This window comes from Pelobates fuscus, chromosome 9, assembly GCF_036172605.1.
Source record: "Pelobates fuscus isolate aPelFus1 chromosome 9, aPelFus1.pri, whole genome shotgun sequence".
NCBI classification, from domain to species: Eukaryota; Metazoa; Chordata; class Amphibia; order Anura; family Pelobatidae; genus Pelobates; species Pelobates fuscus.
The window spans coordinates 163,379,448-163,404,713 of NC_086325.1; the positions used below are offsets into that span (position 1 = coordinate 163,379,448).

The 25,266-nt window shown below is 37.4% G+C and overlaps 1 protein-coding gene across 1 annotated transcript; it reads right to left on the reverse strand.

Moving 5' to 3' along the window:
• Positions 1–16,027: 16,027 nt before the first annotated feature.
• On the reverse strand, positions 16,028–24,940 carry LOC134573711 (nicotinamide N-methyltransferase-like). Its single transcript, XM_063433490.1, has 4 exons — positions 24,793–24,940; positions 23,857–24,064; positions 16,594–16,704; positions 16,028–16,457 (listed from the first exon to the last, which is right to left on the reverse strand). Exons 1-4 carry the CDS (start codon positions 24,938–24,940, stop codon positions 16,028–16,030), a joined length of 897 nt encoding a protein of 298 aa, XP_063289560.1.
• Positions 24,941–25,266: the final 326 nt, after the last annotated feature.

The following is a 25,266-nucleotide window of genomic DNA, read 5'->3' on the forward strand; positions in this document are numbered from 1 at the left end:
TTGTTTCCTTTAATCAAATTACTAGCACAGAAAAAGAAAATAAATGGCTATTGATACTCAAATAATATGTAACATGTCTTGTCAAAAATACTGATATTTTCCTGCAATATGTTTCTAGTTCCACTGTAGCTCTCTCGGTTTTCATTAGCTTTTGTAACCTTGTTTTTGTAATTGTTTCATTCCATCACAGTTCAGTGTTTATTGAATAAAGCCCAGATGTAGCTCCTTTATTTTTTGATAAATATACCACTCTCTTGTTCTATGATTCCTTGACATGTTTGATGATTTATTGTATTACAACGTAAGAACTGTATTACAACTTGATACATTTAAGACCCACGCTCAAACTTCCACTGCTCCTGGGCGGCATAATAGCCCCAGTACATACAATAAAACCAAAGAAAAAAGGTTACTTGCGCACTATCCCAAATCCCTATGCATATTTAAATAACTGGAGGTTTTATTATCACTCCAATGGCCATTAAAGTGTAAGCTCAACTGCCACGTCAAGGCAAACCTCTTAGGTAAGTCCTACACTAATAATTCACCTTGCTATCTTCAGCCAAAAGGTAACATTTCTAATGAGACAGAAAGGGGTATTTTCCTAAACCCCTACATACTTATTAACCCTTAATAGGAAACACATGGGGTGAGTGGCAGCAAGCTGGTGATCACCAATTACTGTTAAACCTGAGCATTCCGTAAGAGTGTGAGTGTATTGTATTGTATTGTATTAATGTCACTTACCTGACTTTAACCTCGTTCCTCCTCTGTCTCAGGCTTGTCTGTGGTATCCAGCTCTGGAAATTGCTGCTTATATAATCATCAGTGTCCAACAAGAATCTATAAGTGCACGCCTTCCAGTGACCTGGTGTACTATTAAAATAAATTCATGTGGCTGAAATGACTTGAATATGCCCTTTTGTTTTATAACATACGTTTTGCACGTGGATTTAAGGTGCTAGGTTCTATCAGTATTTGCCTGACAATTTCTGCTAGTTTTTAAAAAGTTGCATTTTTGTACCATGAAACATTATTGAGAAGAAAAATTGAAAAGCCATTGTACGTCTGATGGTAGCCTAACAGCTTGAAGAAAACAAAGTATCCACACCGACACTGAAATCATATCTCCTAGAACTGTTGGAAAATATTAAATAATACACATTAATTAGGGTTAAAAGACCTAAGTGAATTATAATTATTATATACCCTAAATTACCTTCTATTTTAATTATTTAGAAGAGAAACCATGTGTGCCGATGCCTAAATATCTAAATATCCAATACATGTTTTATAACAGTAAACAAATGCGATAAGGAGGTTTTGGTGAAGTAGAAATGAATCACTTAAGTTGTACTGGGGAAATGATTCAAACAAAGGGTGTGAAAATGGGCCGAACAGTTTGCTGCAAAACATATACATAATATTAATTAATAGGGGCATTTACCCGCCTTTGTATTCCCAGATCAAGTGAGAAAATGTAACCAATAGAGGGAGAAATATGAGGACATATCAATAAATAACAGAAACTGAACTGAGAACTGGATCACTTTGTTATTTAAATGTATCTTCATATCTTCCAACTCTTACAGGGACAGATGCAATCCCACTTTGGCTTATTTATGCGAAGGATTAGTGTTTGAATACAGAAATGTGTTTGTCATTTAAACGCGTAGGTGTTTTGTGTGCAATGTGGCTTTTTGAATGCGGGAGTGTGTTTGTGTATATTGTTGGTGTTTGCACGTAGGCATGTATTCTCATATAGACATATATTGCCATACAGATGCACATTGCCAAGCGCAGAAACACACAAGCATTGGAACAAACAGATACACATCTGTAAGTTACAGATACAAAGTACACTGATCAGCCACACCATTAAAATCACCTGCCTAATATTGTGTATGTCCTCCTTGTGCTGCCAATATAGCTCTAATGCATCGAGGCATGGACTCCACAAGACCTCTGAATTTCTCCTGTGGTATCTGTCACCAAGACATTAGCAGCAGATCCTTTAAGTCCTCCAAGTTGCGAGGTGGATCAGATTTGAGGCTCCCGCACATCTCACAGATGCTCGAATCAAATTGAGATCTGGGGAATCTGGAGGCCAAGGCAACAGCTTGAACTGTTTAATAACACAAAAACACATAAACTGTGCAATTCCCTCTGAGAGTAATTAATGAATAACAAAATTCAGAATACAAGCAACAGGCGAACTCACAAAACCATGTAGTATAAAACATCACTGTGATGTAAATCAAGAAAAAGGATCAGCAATAGTACCACACGTCTACGTCAAAAACATTTTCATGACATTTGCACTGTGCTCACTGAGCAGATTAAATTGTCCCGTGCACCTAATAACCTTCACAAAATAGACAGATGGCTCAAGTAACTGTGAAGAAACTTAAGACAAATATATGTATGGCATAATGGTATAGAACAGAGGTTGGCAACCTTTTAGTAGTAAAAAAACAAACCAAAAGCATGCAAAGTTGGAGAGCGCTAGTATACCGCAATAAATACACTTACTTTGGTGTCACTCCAACACGCCAATAAACATACTTTGCAAAATGAAAATTAGAGAACATATTGGTAACATATAATGACCTTTTTAAAACCATAGCGTTTCTAAACATTGTTATGATAAACATGGCAGTGATCCTAGTAAATTAATATTTATTGGAATAGAAGAGACCATTAGAGAGGCAGTGATATGGCAAACAACCTGGGCAAAAAAGAGATGAAGTGGACATTTGTAGGAAATTGGCATTCCGTGAAATCTTTGTTTGTCACATATCAGTTTTCTTAACAATCGAATCAAGTATCTTGCAGTTTAACTTATGTTTATTCAAACATAACACATCATCCGGAAATAACAAATGTCATTAACAGTCTTTGTCCAATACATAGCAATGTTCCAGTTGTTATCCATTTTTGATGTTAAAGGTATTGGCCACGAATTCTAAACTACAATTAGTTTTATGGTTTAAAATTCAGTTACAGAGGGGAGTATACATAAGATTGCCTTACTTTAAAATAAGTGGCTATCTTAGAAAAAGGGGTGTGAGTTAGCATCATTTGAAATCTATGATTAAAGTCATACGTTATATTTGGCGGCAAGATATGTAAGACAAAGAACTTCTATATACATGATGTAATGAATAAATGCCTGTAGAAATGTGAGTCTTCAAAGGAATTCAGGCTTTCAAGGCTAGGTCAAAGGTTACTATAAACAAGCCCTTCAACATCACTCTTAAAGTGAACCAGATGTGGTCTCCATTCCTATACAATGAAAGTCTGTAATACTCTATAGGCCAAGGTATGGCTTCTCAATTTCAGTGTTCTGGAAGCAATCTGAATAAAACTTATAATATTTATATCAACACGTTAAATACATTTAAAGTACATAAAAAATATTTTTCAAGCCCCTCTGTGATGCTTTATTTTAATTAATTTTAAAATATTGCATCATAATAACTTATACCAATTACTTATGGGATTTTAATTTTGTTCTCTGATATTGGTCTCTAAGTATCAGTTTACAAGGAAAGGCCTTTTAACACAGCCATTTCCAGTTGTCTGTATTGCTTTTTACACTCCAAGAGGGAGAAGCAAGCCATTTTAACCCTTTCATTTCTGAACTCCTAAGAACAAAATTCTTGTTACAATTGCCTTTACATTTTTCACTAATTCATTAATTTACCTTGGGCATTGATTTTTACCTAACATTAATAATAACAGTATCATAGTTATTATGCTGTGCAATTGTATACAGTTTACATTAACCAGAAAACACAATCGGTTTGATTTAGTCCATGAAATATTGTCCTCTCCAATCGAATCCACAAGCACAGTCTCTTTGAAAGTCCATAATGTCCTTTGAAAGTACAAACAATGTGTCCTTTTATTTAAAATCATACAGGTTTTTGTCCATGTAAAACAGTATTAGTTCTGTAATGAAAAACAGATGGCAGTTTACTATTCTTATACATTAGTACATTTCTTATACCTTAGTACATTTCTTTTACATTGATCACTAGACACAATAATTGATTTATTACACTTTGTACCAATGTTTGCTTTTTAAACCTGTAACACAGTTTGTTCTAATTTTTATTCTTAGACCAACATAAGGACCATAAGGACCTTCCCAACTTGCTTTTCATAGACCTGGTGTTTTAAATGATTTTATCATTCATTGCCTTGTAACCTGGCTTAAACGTATCTGCATTATTCCCCTGTGTTACTTCTTTATATTTATTTAATTTATTTATATAGCTCCATCAGATTCCGTAGCGCTGTACAACTTTAACACATAGTTTACCATAAGGGACGACATTTGAAGTAGCAAACTTCAAATCTAACAATAGATGTTCCTGTAATACTTTCAACTATTCAGCTTGTTCTGCTGTAACTTGGAACAAAAGGTTCATTAGGGAAAGTGATTACATAGTTCTACATGTCACTAACTCATGAGGTGACACTTGAGTTTGGATTTGCAGGAATAGACATTAATACTCCTGGTAAATATGTTAACCAATTACTCTTATCTTAAAGCATTTTTATTTCTATTTTATTTTATTCATTTTAATTTAGAAATTAATTTATATAGAGTCCCATGGTCTTTTTGCCAAAGGAACTCTCTGCAATTTTGGTTTCTAGTATTTAGGTCTTGGATTAAATTGAGCACATATGAGACACTTCTGCAATATATGGATACACTTTTTGTTTTAAATTAGGATGATACAATTTATTTTGCAGGACCTTAAACAGTTTTCCTGTACCCAAATGCCCTGTGTACGATGATTGAATACAATCAGCCCTTGTAATAAGCCACTAGGTACAAATGTTTGTGTTTCATTGTGTTTAACCCTGTACGTGCCAGTTTCAGTATCTAGATCCATTCTTTCTATACTGAAAGCTTCATCCTTCCATTCTCTATCTGATCTTATAGGGTATTTGCTATTTGTCTTTTACTAACAGTTGCACTCATTACATTTTTCAAGTATTACAACTCCTCAAACAAAGTTTCCTTTGATTCCTGATCTACAAGTCTGTTAACAACAAGTTAAATTATTTTTCATGCCTAATTAAACAGTTCTGCCAGAATACCTGCATGTTTTAAAGCTTTATCCTGAGAATTTACCATTCCTCTTTTCTCCATATTGGGAGGTGAAGTGTTAAAGCTTTAACTACATAACTGCTGTCACTGATTACATTCACTGGGTCATATACTGTTATTTCTAGAACTTTCTTTACAGACTCTAACTCAGCTTTCTGAGCAGCCATATGGCCTGGCAGTCTATCTTTGCAATTCTTTTGTTTAATCGTCATATATGACATAACCTGTGTGATGTAATCCATCAACATAAAATCTTGTTCCTCCACATACAAACTAGAAATCCCTTGTATTATTTGCTTCTCAAAAGGAGATCTGCATTATATTTCCATTTCCTTCTGACATCAAATAAGGAATAACATAGCTTTTACTGGTTTCTACCCTGGGTGGTTTATTTTGTAACTTCAATATTCAACGAGCTATGTACTCCTAACTCAGAACAGTTTTGTAACAGTTTTAGATATTTGGGGGGTTTGTAAATGTATCTGTCCAAATCCTGCCATGTGTTGTGTTGCTTCTAAAGCCCATCATACAGCCATGAGCTGTTTTACACAGGAAAACATTCCTCTTTCCACTGGATACATAATTTTAGAAAAATATCCCAGCATTCGTAAAGATTCATGCTACCTTTGCATTAAACTGCTATTAATGAAGAGACACCTGCATAACATTGAACAATATATGGTACTGTTTCAATGGGAGCAGCTAGCACAGGCGCTTGTGTGAGAGCATCTTTTAACAGATTTAACTCTTTTCAAATTCCCCTGTCCAGATGATCTTATCTTTTATATTTTAGCATATTGCATAAGGGTTTTGCTATCCCTGCCATATCATATATAAATTCTCTGCTAACATTTATCAAGCTTAAACATTTCTGTAGATGATACACTGTCATTGGCCTTGGCAATTGCTGTAACGCTTTAACCCTTGCTGTACATGGCGTTTTACATTCTGGATCTATATTAACTCCTAGGAAAGTAAATCTTTCCTTCAAGATCTGCACTTTGAATGTGTTCAGTTTTAACCCATTATCTGCCAGTGTTTGACAAATATCACACAGTATCTGCTCATGCTCTTCCCTTGTTACTGTTTGAACTTAACAGATAATCAATATATTGCAAAATCTTAGTCCCATACCCCAGGGGTTTCAATACTTGAGCCATTGCTTTATGAAAGTAAGCTGGTGAGGCGTGGAAGCCCTGTAGCAACACCTGGAACAGATATTGATGATTTTTTAAGCTAAAAGCATAGCAATACTAACTATCTGGATTGAATGGTATAGAAAAGAACACATTGACTATATCCAATACAGAAAGTACTTAACATTAGCATCTATTTGCGCCATGATATCTGATGAGATTTACTTATTCACCACATACGTGTCCACAGTTAAACCATAAGTGCCATCGGCTTGATTATTAGCCAAATGGTGACTTACATTTGGAATTACCCACTCTCAACACTCCTTGAGATACCAATGCTTTTATCACCTGATTCACACCTTCTTCTTTTCTTTAGGATCTTATATTGTTTAACTGCAGGGGGTCTAGAACTACAATTACAACTTGCAAATTCACTATCCCACAATCTTGTTTAGACTTAGACCACACTGTGGGGTATTTAGTTTTAAGATATGGTACAACCTCATCATCTTGTTGTATAGAAGGTGACACTTTACTCTGTTTTACACTCATATCATGACTAAACTATCTTAAATTATTAGGTTTAACCACGCAAACTGTTTTTCTCTCACCTAAAGCTTGCCATAAAACCAAATTTAATAAATCCACATACAACTTTTTTCCATTGATAATATCCATTCCCATAATAGTACAGTGGGAGGAGAGGTCGACCCATTAGTCACCATTTATTTTTCCTCCTTCAAACTCAACGTCATTATCAGTGGATAGAGTTGCATGTGCATGTGTTCCATTAAAACTTAGAAGGGATTTGTTGATATGCTTAATTTTTTAAAGGCAAGCGTGTTTTATTAGAGTCATTCCTGCTCCTGTTTCTAATAAAACTCTGTTATATTTCCCTCTAGTCTTCCATAAATATATGGTCGCCCATCTTCACTTCGTTATCAGCAAGATAGATCTGATAATAGCTAGGGGTTACACATCCCTATTTATTGGTGGGTTTAGGCAGATTTCACTTGCTGAATTTCAATGGCATTTAACATCAGTATACACTCTTCACATGAATTTGATATGTGACGGGGGGTTGGTTGAAGATGTATGCTCTGTTTTTACAGCTGCCACTCTCTGTAGATTCTTATGGTCTGGGAAATTCAATTTTCTTTCCCTTTCACTGTGTAAGTTTTTTTCTTCATATTTAGGACAATATCTCCTAACATGACCTTCTTGGTTGCAATTATAGCATACCATAGAATTACTCTAATAAAACCCTATAATATCTATCTTGGGGTGTGGCCGAATAGTTTTTAGTACCCTGGTAATTTTGTTAATTTTGTGGTCTTTCCTTAAACCTCACTCTAAAATTACCATATTCAATTAATAACCTAATTTCTCCTTCTACCTTCTTCACTAGACACATTTTTAATAGGGGCCAGTCCTGCCGAAGTATCCCTAGACAAAAGTGTGTCTGTGCAACATTTTAGTTATTCCTGTGTTTTTCCTTTTTAACAATTGCAAGGATTTTATAATTTCCATAGCAACAAAATCTCTTAATCTAGCTCATTTGGTTACCCTGATATTCTAGAGACATATTCACTAACACTCTGCCTATGTTACTCTTTAGACATAGTAGACGGTTTTGTGTCAGTAATCAAATTCCATGCCTTATTCCTTAAATTAGCACAAACATGTATATCACAATTTTCTCCATTTAAATTAATCAAAAATAGAAAATTTAAAACTATTCAAACCAGTTGCACACTGTACAACCATTAGCAATATATTTGGAAACAATTCCTGCAACTAAACTCTGGGCTTTTCACATTCTTTATCCTCCAACACATCAATGAGTTAATTTTTAACCCATTCACTTAATGAGGCTGGCAGCCAGATCAAATAACATCTGGTGGCTACCACATCACTAAATTTTCGTTTATTCATTTCACCTTCAAAAACCCTCATATTGTAAAAAGGTCCTCTCTGCTCATCATATTTAGACACATTTTTAATCAATCTGGCTAATCTGTGAGTGTCCATCTGACCCTTTTTCTTGCACAATTTCCCAATTTTTCTATATCTTTTCTTCTCTCCTGCCCTTTTCACACAACTTCTACTTCCAAACTAAAATCCAAATCTTTCAGATTTTTCCACAAAATATCTGTAACATTCCCCAGACTAACAATTTTTGCAAATTGTCAAAATTAGTAACAACGTCTAATATTGGACATGTGAGACATTGTTTTATGGGTTCTATTTAACAGATCAGTCTGATTCTTAAGCATTTCTTTCATTATATTAAAATCTTAATTTCCTTGACATTACTTAAACCTTTCAACAACTGCCGAGAGTCTGAGTTTTTGTTTCAACTAATGTTGCATCCAATGCACTCTCAAAAGAGAGCCATGGGGGGCGATTTCCTTCTTTTAACACTTTTAAGGAGATTTACAGTTTAGCTAGGGGCTAGGTAATTACTAGACCTTGCAACAACACATATATTTTTCAATTGTTTTTAACAACACATTTCTTTTTTGTTTCGATGTATTACAAACATAACAATTACTGGTCTTTTTAAGTTGACACCATTCCTTTATAGAATCATTAGTTTCCAGAGAGCCTTTTGCCAGTAATGCAACTTTTTCTTTCCCTTTTAACCACATTGCTTTGCTCAATACCAGTTAATCTGTCTAACCATTTCAATACACAATAGCATTTTCATGGTTAACTCTTTTACAGACAGATCCTGTTACATTTGACAGCAGTCTTTTGCTGCCAATCCATAATTAACTAAACAGTTAATACAATTTGTTTCAATATACATATGAGCAACTTCTACAGACATGTTAAAGACACATACCCTTGAAGTATTTGATTTCCACAGGTGTGCGCATCATCTGATGGAAGAATACTTTTTGGAATATGTAGTTATTTCTTGAGAATCCTCCGAAATGCCATCTTCGATCTGCAATTCGTCATAACATTTATTTCTTCATAAATAAAGTATGGATAAAAGGATCCAGATTGTCCATCTCAATAATTATCGTCATATTCTTCCGTCAGTACTGAGCACATTTCCACGTTCGAACGATTTTTCACCCTGCGCAACTCTATTTTCGCATAGTAAAACTGAATGTTTAAATAAAGGATTTTTGGGATGCCATCCTGCTGTATCAGTCACTTGTGTTTCTCCTGTTGCAAGCCGGGTACTAAAGCTTTTTTCTTCAGGGAACAATTTCAACTTTTCTTCAGTGAGTTTCTTGTCTTCTTCTTGTAATCTTCTTGTAGCTTGTAGCAGAACACTTAAATATTAAGTCAGTAATAATTCAGGCTTAAATCAAAAGTTTGCTGTTGTTGGTGCCCGCATTCTCCACCATTAAATGTAGGAAATTGGCATTCCGTGAAATCTTTGTTTGTCACATATCAGTTTTCTTAACAATCGAATCAAGTATCTTGCAGTTTAACTTATGTTTATTCAAACATAACACATCATCCGGAAATAACAAATGTTATTAACAGTCTTTGTCCAATACATAGCAATGTTCCAGTTGTTATCCATTTTTGATGTTAAAGGTATTGGCCACGAATTCTAAACTACAATTAGTTTTATGGGTTTAAAATTCAGTTACAGAGGGGAGTATACATAAGATTGCCTTACTTTAAAATAAGTGGCTATCTTAGAAAAAGGGGTGTGAGTTAGCATCATTTGAAATCTATGATTAAAGTCATACGTTATATTTGGCAGCAAGATATGTAAGACAAAGAACTTCTATATACATGATGTAATGAATAAATGCCTGTAGAAATGTGAGTCTTCAAAGGAATTCAGGCTTTCAAGGCTAGGTCAAAGGTTACTATAAACAAGCCCTTCAACATTACTCTTAAAGTGAACCAGATGTGGTCTCCATTCCTATACAATGAAAGTCTGTAATACTCTATAGGCCTAGGTATGGCTTCTCAATTTCAGTGTTCTGGAAGCAATCTGAATAAAACTTATAATATTTATATCAACACGTTAAATACATTTAAAGTACATAAAAAATATTTTTCAACATTTAATGTTAACACTGTGACCCCAAATAGTCTTAATGCTGACTTTGATGTAACTTCATTTATTTTCTAGGATTCTTTATCGGTATTTTTATATTTCACAATTTTTTTTTCAATTGTACTTTTATATACGATTTTAGATACCGGTAATATCCTTGTCTGAAATAATCCCCCACCTTTTTCATTGTTTTATAATATATAATTTTATATAAGACATTTACCTGCTACTATTGCTTTATATAAAGATTTTATAATTAGGAAAATAGACTTATACAAGTAGATTTGGATTTTAGAATGAAGATTTATACCATTAAAATACTTCATAGTTATGTGAATTGAAATATTGAATTATTACTGTACAAGGACTCTATGTAGAAATCAGAGGTTTCCTTAGACAAATTCCGGTCAAAGGACCACATATAAGATGGTGCCCCCACCGGTTCCGGAAAAAGAAGCGTAATGACATACCAATGCTATGCGCAAGTTACTTCATAACGGAACGACAAGATGGAGATGTGTGGGCGGAGAGTGGACAGACCCAGAAGAAGTAGCTCATGAAAATCGCGCTCAAGTGATTTAAAAAGGGGACCTGTGAAACCAAGTACTGTATGCACTTTGAAAAAGACGGATGAAGGGATGAAACGCGTTAGTATGATTTCTTTCTTATTTTTTTTATTTTTTTTTATTTGGAACACTGTGTTTTTACTCCATTAATAAAGTTAGAATTAATTACATCAGACCTTTTGGAGCATTCGTTGTGGAATACAACATACTGAAGTTTAATGTCTAAAACCTCATGCTCCAAGAATAATGACCAATGTTTTTTAAGCATACGATGAATGTCAAATGCTTTTGTATTGAGTATTAAAAGCATATTCAAATTTAGAACTGTTTATTGGTGCTTCTATATTTTTATCTAACAGGAATTTGTTTATTTTTAAAATCTCTGTATCTAAAAAAAACTTTGTGATTATCCTTTATCCAGGAATCTAATTTTTTAAAACCACCACTTGCTTAAAAAACGGATCTTTATCAGTACCATTTCTACATATTCTAATGAACTGGCTTTTTGGAACCACTTCTAACTACTTAGGATGATGTCCACTTTTCACATCAATAAAAATGCCTGTATCTGTTGATTTCATAAAATGTTTCTGTCTTGATTGGTTTTGTCAATTTTATACTTAGAAATACTTAGGTTAATATATTGTAGAAAATGATTTAAAACACATGTCCACATCATATGGATTATTGTTCTATATATTGCATCTTTCCCAGTTTTCCATAAAAATATTAAAGCCATAAAAATATGTGGTGCACATTGTTGTACCTTTTATATGTACAAAAAAAAAAACTCCTCATTAAGACTAAAAAAATGTGATTAAGAATAAAATCAATAGATTTAAGTAAAAATTCACCAAGAAGAGGGTCTATATCTTTTTCCATTTCATGATCTGTTATTACAGCCTCTATCCCCAATTTGTGATCGATAATAGCATAGAGAGAGGGATAAAATCTATTGTAGCCAACAGAACATTTTCCTTACATTCTATTGACTCAAATTCTTGGATAAGGTGCTTAGCATTCTTCATATATGACATGGTACTCTGTGTATACTTTTGTAAAAAAACAGTCAATACATTCTCAGAGTTTAGAGGGGAGGGAATTGATGCTGGCAATTATCAGCCTTCCAGGTGATTTTTCTTTTAATTTGTTGATTTGAGATAAGAAATAAAAAGTCAGTGCCTTAGGGAATTCTAAAAACCAAAAGGAGTAGACATTATCATTTATTATTCCATTCTTTTTAGCCTCATTCAGTAGATACTTTAATGCTATGTTAAATCATTATTCGTATTATTCTTGAATCTTACATATTTGTAGTAATCTCCTAGTAACCTATATGTTTCTTCAAGGTAATATTGAGTGGACATCACCACCAGACCATCTCCGTTATCAGCACTCTTCATGATTATATCTATTTTTTCTTAAGAATGCTTTGATGTTCTGTTTTGTTTGTGGGTTAGGTCAGTACATACAGTATTTTTTTTCTAATCAGAGTTCTTACCTAATTCTCAATATATCTAATGAGCATTCTACTGAATGCTTCAATTTGGCTTCCCTTATCAGTAGGGCAAAATGTGGATTTCAGTTTAAATCTCTGAATATATGTAAGCATAAGTCCTTCGGTGAGGATTAATACTCACATTAATATGCGACTGTGCACTTTATATACATTTTATATATATTTAACATACTACACTAGATTAGTGTTTTTTTTTTCTATTTCCCCCATATTCCTGGACTATAACCTTCTTGGTCAAGAGAAAAGGCCCATAACCCTAGGTGGGGATTGTACTGCCAAGATGCAACATATCAGTTGGTTCCTTCCAAATCCTCCTGAACCAAGGAACGCAAGTCCATATAATTCAAACGAGTAACTGTGAATGTCTTGGTTTTAGTCTTTACAAGACTGTGTAATGAAATCACCCTTGGAAAATGGGCTACATAGAAGCAAACATCTATAACTTTGCACAAAATTGCAAAGTAAAAAATAAAAATGTTGCTCTGTATTTAATTGGGTTATGACTTTGGAAGAACCAAAGCTTCAGTTTGATAAAAAATACACCAAGGAAAACCATGGTCTTCAATGTAAAAAAAAAAAATTGTTCCTAAAATAATTAGGAAGCCTAAATCTGTCAACCATGTCCGTGTCCATTGACAACGATCTCTTGGACTTGTAAAAAAAAAAAGAATACACAATAAAATAGAACAAACTCTTACAGGTAAGCAACTGAAACACAGTGTCAGAAAACAAAACTATAAAACATTTTATAACCCCATAGGGCTTAATAAACAATTACAAAAAAGGGTACCTCTTACAGAGATTCCCAGCAACAAGCCAGGTTGTATCTGTAGTTACAATAATTCATAAATAATTCAAGCTGTGTTGATTGTAACTACAGATACAGCCTGATTTTCACAGTGTTTTTTTTTTTCAACACTTCTGGACAAGAAGGGAGTACTCCTATTTTATAATCACTGCAAAAAATGAATGGTAAGAAGATATACTTGTACCGCTGAATATGTAAGTGAGAGGTATGGTCTTGTGATGTTTGACCTTTATTTATATTTTAAAGAATGACAATATCAGCTATATAGATAATGTGATGCATCTAACTGTTCTACAAAAATGTGAGAACTGGCTTTGGTGATACACAATGGTGACAAAGGTGAGACACATGAAATGCTGTTTGTTTCCCGTCCAGATAAATATCATTACTGTATGTTATTGGAATATTAAAATAGGCATCTTTTAAATATATCTCAATTATCTAGTCCACTTAAATATCCTTGAGGCAATGCATGTATTCCACCTTAAATGCTTTTAGGTGACTAAAGGCTGAAAGATTGATGAATCAGAGTTTGCATAGCTGGTTGTTCTGGATTAAAAGCATTTTGCTTGTAAAGCCCAAGGTGTTCCAGGGCACAAACTGGGTTACACGTTTGTTTAACAACTCTGTATCTTCAATCCAATAACAATTTGTCTCTCTGAGGAAAAAAAAGCATGTTCCTGGAGAAATTGAGTTCAATTGGCCTTGCTATTCATTCTATATGATATCTCTGGATAATATATATATAAAAAAAAACCAAACAATTGGGCTGACATAGTTTGTGCCCAAACAAGAGAAATAAAGATCGGATCAACTTTTGGGAATATATATATATATATATATATGAATCTGGATCTCTGAAGAAAGACGGTGCTAAGTGGTCTACTTTCACCGAACTGTCCTCTGGACAGTGAGCATTTGTTTGTCTTTGACAAATACATCTCAGTTCAGGCAGGGGGACACTACTTTTTCTTCTGGCCTTTCCAAAACTCTATAAAAGAAAATATTTCTCATAGAGTTCTAAGCTGTATTTAAGGATGTAAAAGTTGTAATATGTCAGCCTAGATCTTTGTTAAACATTTCTCTAAAGGTAGAACTGGTGAAGACACATGGTTCTATCCATGATGGTTCATGCTGAGCAATTTTACCACATGACAGGAGGCTTCATATTTGCATATCTTTCTTTACTGAAAACTCCAACAGCATGGAAACATAACAACCAATCAGAAAAAAGTTATGATGCCCATAAAAGGCCCTGTCTATGACATCACTTCCTCTTTCTTTCCTTCTTTCTTTTTTTATCCCTACCGCTACCTAGTCCTCTTATACCTGTCCCTTACACCTTATTCTCTATTTTTTCCCCCTTTTGTGTTTTACATTGTTATTGCATGGTGGTCCGCAGACGCCACGACGGCCCGTGTCGCGCTCGCCTCGCGGACCTGCCCTTCACTTATTCAGGGGGTTGTATGGGGATGGGTGGAGGGAGGCTAGGTCAGTTTTTGTATTTATTGTAATAATTTTCCTTTGTTTTTCGATTGAACATGGATACTATTTGAAAGTGGATATTGATTGTAATACATGTTCATTCAGTATTATGCTATATATCATGTTTAAACAAAAACCAAAAAAAAATCTTTTGTATGTTTGGAATCCAGTCATCCTGCTACAAATGAATTATAACATATTGAAAGGTCCAGAATACCTTTATTCTAATTATTTAATCGGTCTGTTCCACATTGCACCATGTTGCAACTTTATGAAATTCTGTATATTATATTATATCCCAGCATGCTCTGCGTTATAAGTGCTCTGAACAAAGAGACAGGTCTCATGGAAGACCTCAGCTTTCTGCTTTTACACGCACAGACCTTACTGACTGGCATTCTGTATGTCATTGGTTATCAATGTCACATATAATCCCATGTTGAGCTTTTGAAATAAGAACAGAATATTATTTTGCTCTTAATCAGTTAATGACATAATGCATGAACCATTGTTAAGTAGTATAACATGTGAGATAGCAAGCATGCATCATAAAACCATAAAATAGTATTTGGAAAAGGTTTGCATTGATTTGTCTATAATGAATTCAGTGTATCTCATTGTCAGTAGATCTCTGTCTTAGATATACTGTAGAAAAAAAGTGCTAGAAAACAAACAATTAGAATTATTTAATTATTCTATTATTCTATATAGGAACGAGAAATAAGCCCTACACTCAAACTACCACTACTCTATAGTGAACACAATAAAGGATTATTTGGGGATTTTTTTTCTTAATTTTTACATCTCAAATGTCAGGCACCTCTCCCCTACCCATACACTTAAACACTAGTCCTATCTCACTGCTGCTTTGTTCCGCCCCCAGGAGGCTGTCAGTAATGACAGTTTCCTCTTTCTTTTCAGACCAAATTGGCGCATGCACAGCAGTTTTGAACAGAGGGATTGTGGCCTTGCAAAAGGGTGGAATAGGGGTAGGGACAAGAAAAGAAGGAGGTGGAGGTTAGGAAAACTGGTGTGAAAGAGTGCTGTCACTGGGGAGGGAGAGAGGGAAGTTACATTGGGGAGATTTACAATGAGATACTTTGTCAGCTGATACTCACACCGCTGCCTGCAAGAGAAGACGCTGATTAAATCTTTCACCAGTGCGCAAATTGTGCTGACGCACGTTTTGCACAGAATTAACATTAGCGAGCCCAGAACAGCTGCCTAAGTCATGTTTACCTGGGGTGCAACTAGCCTGGGGCACAAAAGCAAAAAGGCTGCACAGATTGCTACCACCAAAAGCAGAAGTGGTCGTGGTGATTGGAGTAATCCTTTAAGAATTAATATGGTTAATTCTCCCTTTCCTTACGAGCTACGATATATCCAATATGTGCATGATCTATTAAGTGAGTGCTTAGTTTGCTTTCATATACGTCAAAAATCAGAGTTGTATACCCATTGTCTCGGAGAGCTTCCTTCAAAAAATCTTCATTATAGTTTAGGAAGGAAAACCTGTGATCACCAATTGTAATATAGGTGGCATCAAAAAAGCCAAACAGAATGAGATGACCTCCCACCTTCAGCAGGGATGAGAATTTTCTAAAGTTGTTGAGATAACTGGCATGATCTTTACATGTGATATCAAAGTACCAGGCACTAATGGCACAGTCTGCTAGAGGCAGGACAATGGAACCCAGTGGATTGTCATTGGTGGGATCCCATTTTAAACAACGTTTCACAATTCTTCTGACTTTGTCTTCTTCAGCTTCCAATAGTTCACTGAAATTAAATGTATTCAATATGTTTTAATATCAGTACAAAAAAATATTAATGAAAGCTGATCACACTGATCTAGTGGTCATTCAATTCCTTTTATACTTGGTCTTATGTTTGTTGGCAAAAACAAAGTACTTACCTTGAAAATACATTCTTGCGCTCTTCCTGTCCTCCCCGAGCGAATTTGACATCTACTTCATGTGTCTGACCTGTCTCCACTTTGTTGAGAGTCTGAGTTGTTACAGGCAAACTGTAGGATTAAAAATAATAATTGTCGTAATTGTGAGATTTTTCATAGACACTTTGTCCAGAAACCCATTCATATTTCAGAGAGCCGTGTTGATAGGGTCTCAATTTAGTACCGCAAACAATAAAATTTTATATAAATGTTTCAGTTTTTCACAGGCAAGTCAATGACAAGGCATTCCTTTAATTTCCCAGATTTTACCTAGTTTACATGGAAATGTCAAAAAGTTAAATTTATCCTTTGCACATATTGTTCCAAACTTTGTAAATCTTGTAAGAATTGACCTTGTGTCAGTATTGATAATTAGAGTTGAGCAGACACCTGGATGTTCGGGTCCGGCGGGTTTGGCCGAAATTCGAAAAAAAATCTGGGTTCGGGATCGAACTTGACCCCGAATTTGACCCCGTACCCGAACCCCATTGAAGTCAATGGGAACCTGAACTTTTGGGCACTAAAATGCCTCCACAAAAGTCCTGGAAAGGGCTATAGGGCTGCAAAAGGAAGTAAAATGGGGGTAAGAGTAGGACAAGTGCCCTGCAAACAAATGTGGATAGGAAAATTACTTAAAATAACATAAAATACATACAAATACAGCTGAGCGATAAAATAGCACTAGATGGAATCTTTGATTTGATTTTAGCTGTGGAAGAACATAAATCAAAATCTAAGGCATAGCTGTCACGAGGATCACCAGAATTATCCATTTGAGAGAGGGTTGGAGTGCAGGGGATTCTCTTTCATTGTTCAAATTGAGCTCAACTCCTGATGCATGGAGAAAAGGCCTCACAAGCCTCTGCTATTGTGTACATAGTTTATACTAAGCGACCCATAGGTTGAGGAGGCGGTGACCGTTGCGGTGTAGGTGGAAGCGGCCGTGGAGGAGGAGGTAGCCAACACTGTTTTTTATTTGTTTTTTTTTAATTGGGGTAGCGCCCAAAATATTGTGACATGTAAAAAAAAAAAACATTTGCGGCCTGCGGTGCATTTCTTGCAGTCCAATAACGCCATCAGGTTTTTAAAACTGTCCGTCTCCACCAGACGGAATGACAGCATTTCAAAGGCCAGGAATTTTGAAATGCTGGCATTCAGTGCCAGGGATCGCAGGTGGGTAGGGGCGTACTTCCTCTTTCTCTCCAGTGTTTGGGAGATGGACAGCTGAACACTTTCATGGGACAGTGTGGAGATGCTTGGGGATGATGGCGGACGTTGTGGCGTTACTGCCACATCTTCTGTTTGCGGGGTGGCAGGTGCCACTGTCACTCCAGAGGTGGAGGAAGAGGCCGACACAGCAGCAGAAGAGGAAGCAGGAGGAGCCTGAGACCTTTCTTGGTTTTTGAGGTGCTTACTCCACTGCAGCTCGTGCTTTGCATGTAGATGCCTGGTCATGCAGGTTGTGCTCAGGTTTAGCACGTTTATGTCTTGCTTCATTCTCTGATTGCACAGCATGCAAACCACTAGTGTCTTGTCATCAGCACATTGTCTGAAGAACTGCCATGCTAGGGAATTCCTTGGAGCTGGCTTTGGTGTGCTCGGTCCCTGGGTGCGGTGGGCAATAACAGGCGTACTGTCTAAGGGACGGCCGCTCCGCTTTTGCACCCTGCTCTAGGAGGTGGATGTGGAGTAAAAGGTTGAGGAGGCGGTGACCATGGCGGTGTAGGTGGAAGCGGCGGTGGAGGCGGAGGAGGTAGCCAACACTGTTTTTTTTTTTTTTTTTATTGGGGTAGCCCCCAAAATATTGTGACATATAAAAAAAGAAACATTTGCATCCTGCGGTGCATTTCTTGCAGTTCAATAACGCCATCAGGTTTTTAAACCTGGCCAGGAATTTTGAAATGCTGGCATTCAGGGCCAGGGATCGCGGGTGGGTAGGGGGGTAATCCCTCTTTTTCTCCAGTGTTTGGGAGATGGACAGCTGAACGCTTCCATGGGACAGTGTGGAGATGCTGGACAATTGTGTACCTGGCCTATGCTGGTGCAGGAACCCACCCTCCGAGCCACTTGTGTATGACTGGCCTGATAACCGTGGAAATGACCCCTCTTCCTCCTCCTCTTCCTCCTGTGCCACATCCTCTTACATCATCGCCCAAAGCGTTTTTTCAAGGAGACATAGAAGCGGGATAGTAAGGCTGAGAACGGCATCAGCAGCACTGACCATGTTGATGGAGTCCTCGAAACAGCGCAACATGGCACACAGGTCTCGCATGGAGGCCCACTCATTGGTGGTGAAGTGGTGCTGTGGTGCAGAGCGACTGACCCGTGCATGCTGCAGCTGAAACTCCGCTATCGCCTGCTGCTGCTCGCACAATCTCTCCAGCATGTGCAAGGTGGAGTTCCACCTTGTGGGCACATCACATATGAGGCGGTGAGCGGGAAGGCCGAAGTTACGCTGCAGCACAGACAGGCGAGCAGCAGCAGGGTGAGAATGCCAAAAGCGCGCACAGACGGCCCGCACTTTCTGCAGCAGCTCTGATATATCTGGGTGTACACCGTGGCGGTATAGGTGGAAGCAGCGGCGGTGGAGGAGGAGGAGGTAGCCAACACTGTTTTTTATTTGTTTTTTGTTTTTTTAATTGGGGTAGCCCCCAAAATATTGGGACATATAAAAAAAGAATAAAAAGAATAAGTGCACTTGAGTATAACAATGGCTGGGTGAGGCCGGTATAAATGTCTATTCTGCACAAGGTCACGGACAAGTCTGGTGGGATCCATGCCTGGTTCATTTTAATAAACGTGAGCTTGTCCACGTTGGCCATGGACAGGCGGCTGCGCTTGTCTGTGATAACCTCGTGCCGATCGGACGTCCCCGATCGGATGTCTGCCCTATCAACTTTCGATGCAATTTTCCACACCTACCATGGTGACCACGGGTAATGGGGAATCAGGGTTCGATTCCAGAGAGGGAGCCTGAGAAACGGCTACCACATGCAATGAAGGCAGCAGGCGCGCAAATTACCCACTCCCGACGTGGGGATGTAGTGAAGATAAATAACAATACACCACTCTGACGAGGCCCTGTAATTGTTATGAGTCCACTTTAAATCCTTAAACTTGGATCAATTTTTCACTTTTTAAAAAAATATTTAGACTTTCTTGAGAAGCGGTAACTTGCCAGTGTTGCATACATGCACCAGATATGAAGTGCAGGCACCAAACTGACTTTTTAGCAGCTAAAGAATTTGAATGTTTAAAAATGTGCTGTAAGCACAATATTTGACAGTTCTATTTGACTCTCAGATATGAAGTGCACCGCAGGCCGCAAATGTACTATTTAGCAGCCAAAAAATTTGAATTTTTAAAACTGCAATGTAAGCACAATATCTGACGTTTCTATTTGACTCTCAGATATGAAGTGCACCACAGGCCGCAAATGTACTATTTAGCACCCAAAACAATTTGAATTTTTAAAAGTGCACTGTAAGCACAGTGTTTGACAGTTCTATTTGACTCTCAGATATAAGTTGCACCGCAGGATGCAAATTTACTACTTAGCACCCAAAACAATTAGAATTTTTCAAAGTGTGCTGTGAGCACTGTATTTGACGGTTCTATTTGACTCTCAGATATGAAGTGCACTGCAGGTCGCAAATGTACTATTTAGCACCCAAAACAATTTAAATTTTTCAAAGTGCGCTCTAAGCACTGTATTTGACGGTTCTATTTGACTCTCAGATATGCAGTGCACTGCAGGTCGCAAATGTACTATTTAGCATTAGCACCCAAAACAATTAGAATTTTTCAAAGTGCGCTGTAAGCACAGTGTTTGACGGTTCTATTTGACTTTCAAATATGAAGTGCACCGTAGGACGCAAATGTACTATTTAGCACGCAAAACAATTTGAATTTTAAGAAGTGCGCTGTAAGCACTGTATTTGACGGTTCGATTTGACTCTCAGATATGAAGTGCACCGCAGGACGCAAATGTACTATTTAGCATTAGCACCCAAAACAATTAGAATTTTTAAAAGTGTGCTGTAAGCACAGTATTTGATGGTTCTATTTGACTCGCAGATATGAAGTGCACCGCAGGACGCAAATGTACTATTTAGCATTAGCACCCAAAACAATTTGAATTTTTAAAAGTGTGCTGTAAGCACAGTGTTTGACGGCTCTATTTGACTCTCAGATATGCAGTGCACCGCAGGCCGCAAATGTACTATTTAGCACCCAAAACAATAAGAATTTTTAAAAGTGTGCTGTAAGCACAGTGTTTGACGTTTCTATTTAACTCTCAGATATGAAGTGCACCGCAGGACGCAAATGTACTAATTAGCATTAGCACCCAAAACAATTTGAATTTTGAAAAGTGCGCTGTAAGCACAGTATTTGACGGTTCTATTTGACTCTCAGATATGAAGTGGACCGCAGGACGCAAATGTACTATAAAGTGTGATTTTTTAAACCAACAATGTAATAGTAGTATTTAAGGGTTCTATTATACGAAATGCAGTACGCAAATGTACGATTTAGCACACAAAAAATTGCAGTATTTAAAAATGCCTAGATGTTGCCCACTGAGCTACCAGAACAGATTAAAGTCATGTGCCTGGCACACATGCAGTTGCAAGTACACTGCTTTCTCTGTGGTATTGGGCTCAGAGCAGGGTACAAAAATGTAGTATAGCACCCACTAAAATAATCACTCTAGTTTGAATAATCGCTGTAGTTTGCAGATTCAACACCAGAATTCTTTCATAAGCTGTCCCTCACAGCTGCAGCATCCTGTCCCTACACTAACAAGAGCTCATTAGACGTGCGGCAGACGTGACTCCAGCTTATATATAGAGGCTGGGTCACATACTGCACTGGCCAATCACAGCCATGCCATTAGTAGGCCTCTAAGGGCAAACGAGTCAAACGCTTGTTGAGTGGCTGCCCTGCAGCCTTTAAAAACGCACCATTAAATCACCGAACAGCAAACTCAAACCCGAACATACACTTAAATGTCCGTGTTCGTGTCCGGGGTCCAAAAACCGTAATGTTCAGTACGAACCCGAACTTTGCGGTTCGGGTTCGCTCAACTCTATTGATAATGTATGTCATGCTCTATCTATGCAGTAAATTAAAACATATTTATACTATTGTGAATCAGGTTTACGTATTTTGTTTTAACCAAACAATACAGTTTATACAATCTATTGTTATTGTAGATGTACTTATTGTGCTAAATAAGATTGTCTGTGGTTTATTCACTAAACATTGAATTGTAAAGGTCTCCATAACTGCTCTTCTTACCAACAGCTGAAGCCTGGACGAATCCAAGCCAGGATCTTCCAAAGAATTGGACTTAATACCCACAGTATTCAGCGCAACAAGGTCTTGTGGGTATTCCTTACGTTCAGTGTTTGCAGCCTAATTTATTGTTTACATTAATTGATCTCTTAGCACTTATCCTACATATTGAACTTGCCATATCCATATTCTCCCCTCACTTCCTCTCCTAGGTGGACTTGTTTCTCATCCTTTGAAATTGTAAGCTCCTTTATCTCCGTGATCCTCACCTACTGTTCCTGCACATCAAATCTGTTTTATAAGAAACAGCACAAGGCTAGTGCCTACCTGAACCAGCAAACCCTAGTACCATTAGCACAATAACTACTGAACTAAACAGTGCTCATAGTGCTACCCAAAAGTGTAAAATAAAAATGGGAAAAAAATGGGAAAAAATGAAACGCCCGACGTGTGTTTCAGCGTGCTTGCACGTGGTCGTCAGGGGCATGCCACTTTGCATTTCCTTGACTAAAAACCCTGATAGTTTTTCTGTAAATAGATTGTGTTGTGGTATGAAAGTATTTTATTCCTACAAACCTGGTACAGTTTGGTTTACAGTACACTAATCAAGGCTTGAGATTTCAAAGTTCTCACTTTAGTAAATAATACTATGTGAGTTATTGTGTTTTTTCTAACCTTCTCCATAAAATGCAAAACGCCACATTGCATTGGAGGAGCCTGGTTGCCCGCCTGCTCCCTTTAGAGTATGGACAGGACTTTTAAAATACCTTATTTTCCCTGCAGAAAGGCTTTCTGCCAGGGCGTTCGGTAGATTTTATCTACCGAAGAAAATACCGAAGGCGCGACCACCGTAAAGCTCGCGTGTGCCTTCAATCTGCCTCCCTGAAGCTAGCGTGTGCCGTCAATTGACCACCCAGTAGCTGCGGTTAACCGCAGCTTAATTGATTGTTACTGGGTGGCCGCGGTTACACTTAGCGGCTGCTAGGTGGCGGTGTTATGGAGCTCCCCGGACGACCAGCGGTGCTCAGCCCGGATTCAGTGCACTAAAAGCAGACACTTTTACGTGCAGGCACCGCTGAGCCTCCAGCCTTCCCTGCTTCTATTCGTGGCTGTTTAGTCGAACGCGGGATTGATCGGGACTTTTTATATGTGAATGTTTTAACCTAGATAGCTATGCCATGGAGCCTATTCGTGCAATTAAAGACTTTGACTCCATGGCAATTGAACTGTGTGTATAGGATCTGAGCGCTATTCGGTACAATTGTGCGCTCAGATCCCAGCTATCTGGGGATATGTGACATGTATGTATATTATGTATTTAATGTAACTTTATATATTTTATTGTCTTTGTGTCCCCACGTGTATAATGGCGTTTTACCTTTGTCCTGGGAGATAATTGGATCACTTCCCAATTATCTCCAGGATAGAGGGAGGGAAATTAGGATGCATTGTGGGGATGTTTTACTTCTGTGTGTCTGAATGTGATACATGTCTGTCTGTGTTACAGTCTTCCATCTAGTACCCTAGGGCAGTCTCCACCAGGTGGGAGACCTGCATAAATACTGGGCAGGTAGCCCTGAATAAATCAGACCACTGCTTGACCCTCAACACGGAGCCTTGTCTTGTTCTTGGGGGGATTCACTGTATGCTGTTAGAGACTGATTGCCAGGAGTGTAAGCTGCTTGGGTGCTTTTCCCTGTTCATCTACCAGCAGCTATTCGTGCAGTTCCAGTTCGGGAGTTTGGAGTGCTACTTTGTATGCAGTTCGGGAGTTTGGAGCATTCCCTTGTATCCAGTTTGGGAGTTTGGTGTTCTGCAGTAGCTGTGCCTGTGTCTCTGGAAGGGGAAGATCTACTAAATGGCGGTTAAACCCTTTTATGTCGGGAGTGCTGTTACAAAAACAAATTTCAAACACAGCAGACTCACCTCAAACCCTTAAGTTCACATGACATTTCAGCGGCTTCTGACCAGTCTACAGCTCCTGGATCCTTATTTAGCCATTTTTCAGTTTCCTCTAGTGCTTTATCCGATGAATCTAAAATGGTGATTTCCTTGAAGAAGTCGGCCAAAACCATCAAATGACAAAAGGCTGCTCCAAGTGTGAGATCTATCAGAGTTTCTCCTTTCACAATACCTGTTGGGAAACAAATTAGTAGACATGTAATCTTCACTATGGTTATTTTTGGTTTTAAATAGAATATAAAATGTATTTTGAGTTATGAATGCATAACTAACGTGCTCTTCAAAGTATTTCAAAATAACCATGGGATGTTTATATTAACGTCTGTATGTTGAAACAATGGCTATATGCAGTATGCACAGTTACTTGGCTAATATCAGGCATCTGAACTATACAATGCAATGAGACATGGTTCTCCAATCTCTTATTCAAGCAACAAATTAAGAGCGTTTACAGTGAAATATCATTGTATTTATTAACTAAACAGCAAATTGTAAGGTATTAAAACTGAATTCCATCATCTAAGCAATGATAGCAATTTGGGGAAATTCTGGGGAGAGCTATAGTTCAGTTCATTCCCAGTGCCATACTTTCCTAATGAATCACTCCCAAGCCATTTTCCCAAATTCACTGATTCGCCACACAATACCACCCCAAATGTTTTTTCCCCAGCTAGCCTAATGTCTCTCTCTATCCTAATAATCTCCCTTCTAATTCTCATTTACCTATCTCCTTCTCTGTAAATTTCCCCATCACTTCCTTTGCATGTCTTCTTCATGTGCCTACATATAGTGTATACATTAATGCCAGGCACTCCAGGATCTATAACAACTGGGGGTGTTGCTTTACTGGAGGCACCAAGACCAGAATATAAAAGCTGGCATAGGGGACACTGAACATACCTGAGGACAGAAACTGGAATATTTTCTGCATTGGAATTTTCACAAGTTCCTCTTTGGTATCTGTCTTATCACGACCAGCGTACGTGTCTATCAGGAGATGGTGATCAAATTCTTCATCGTGATAATGTTTATGTTTTCTTCCCTCCATCTCCAGACTTTTTTTTTTTTATCACAAATCGACTTAAAAATAAAAAAAATGTCCAGTAGTTTATGCAGAGAGAATGTGTGAAAATGTTTGTCTTAAAGGGACACTATAGTCACCTGAACAACTTTAGCTTAATGAAGCAGTTTTGGTGTATAGAACATGTCCCTGCAGCCTCACTGCTCAATCCTCTGCCATTTAGGAGTTAAATCCCTTTGTTTATGAACCCTAGTCACACCTCCCTGCATGTGACTTGCACAGCCTTCCATAAACACTTCCTGTAAAGAGAGCCCTATTTAGGCTTTCTTTATTGCAAGTTCTGTTTAAGTAAG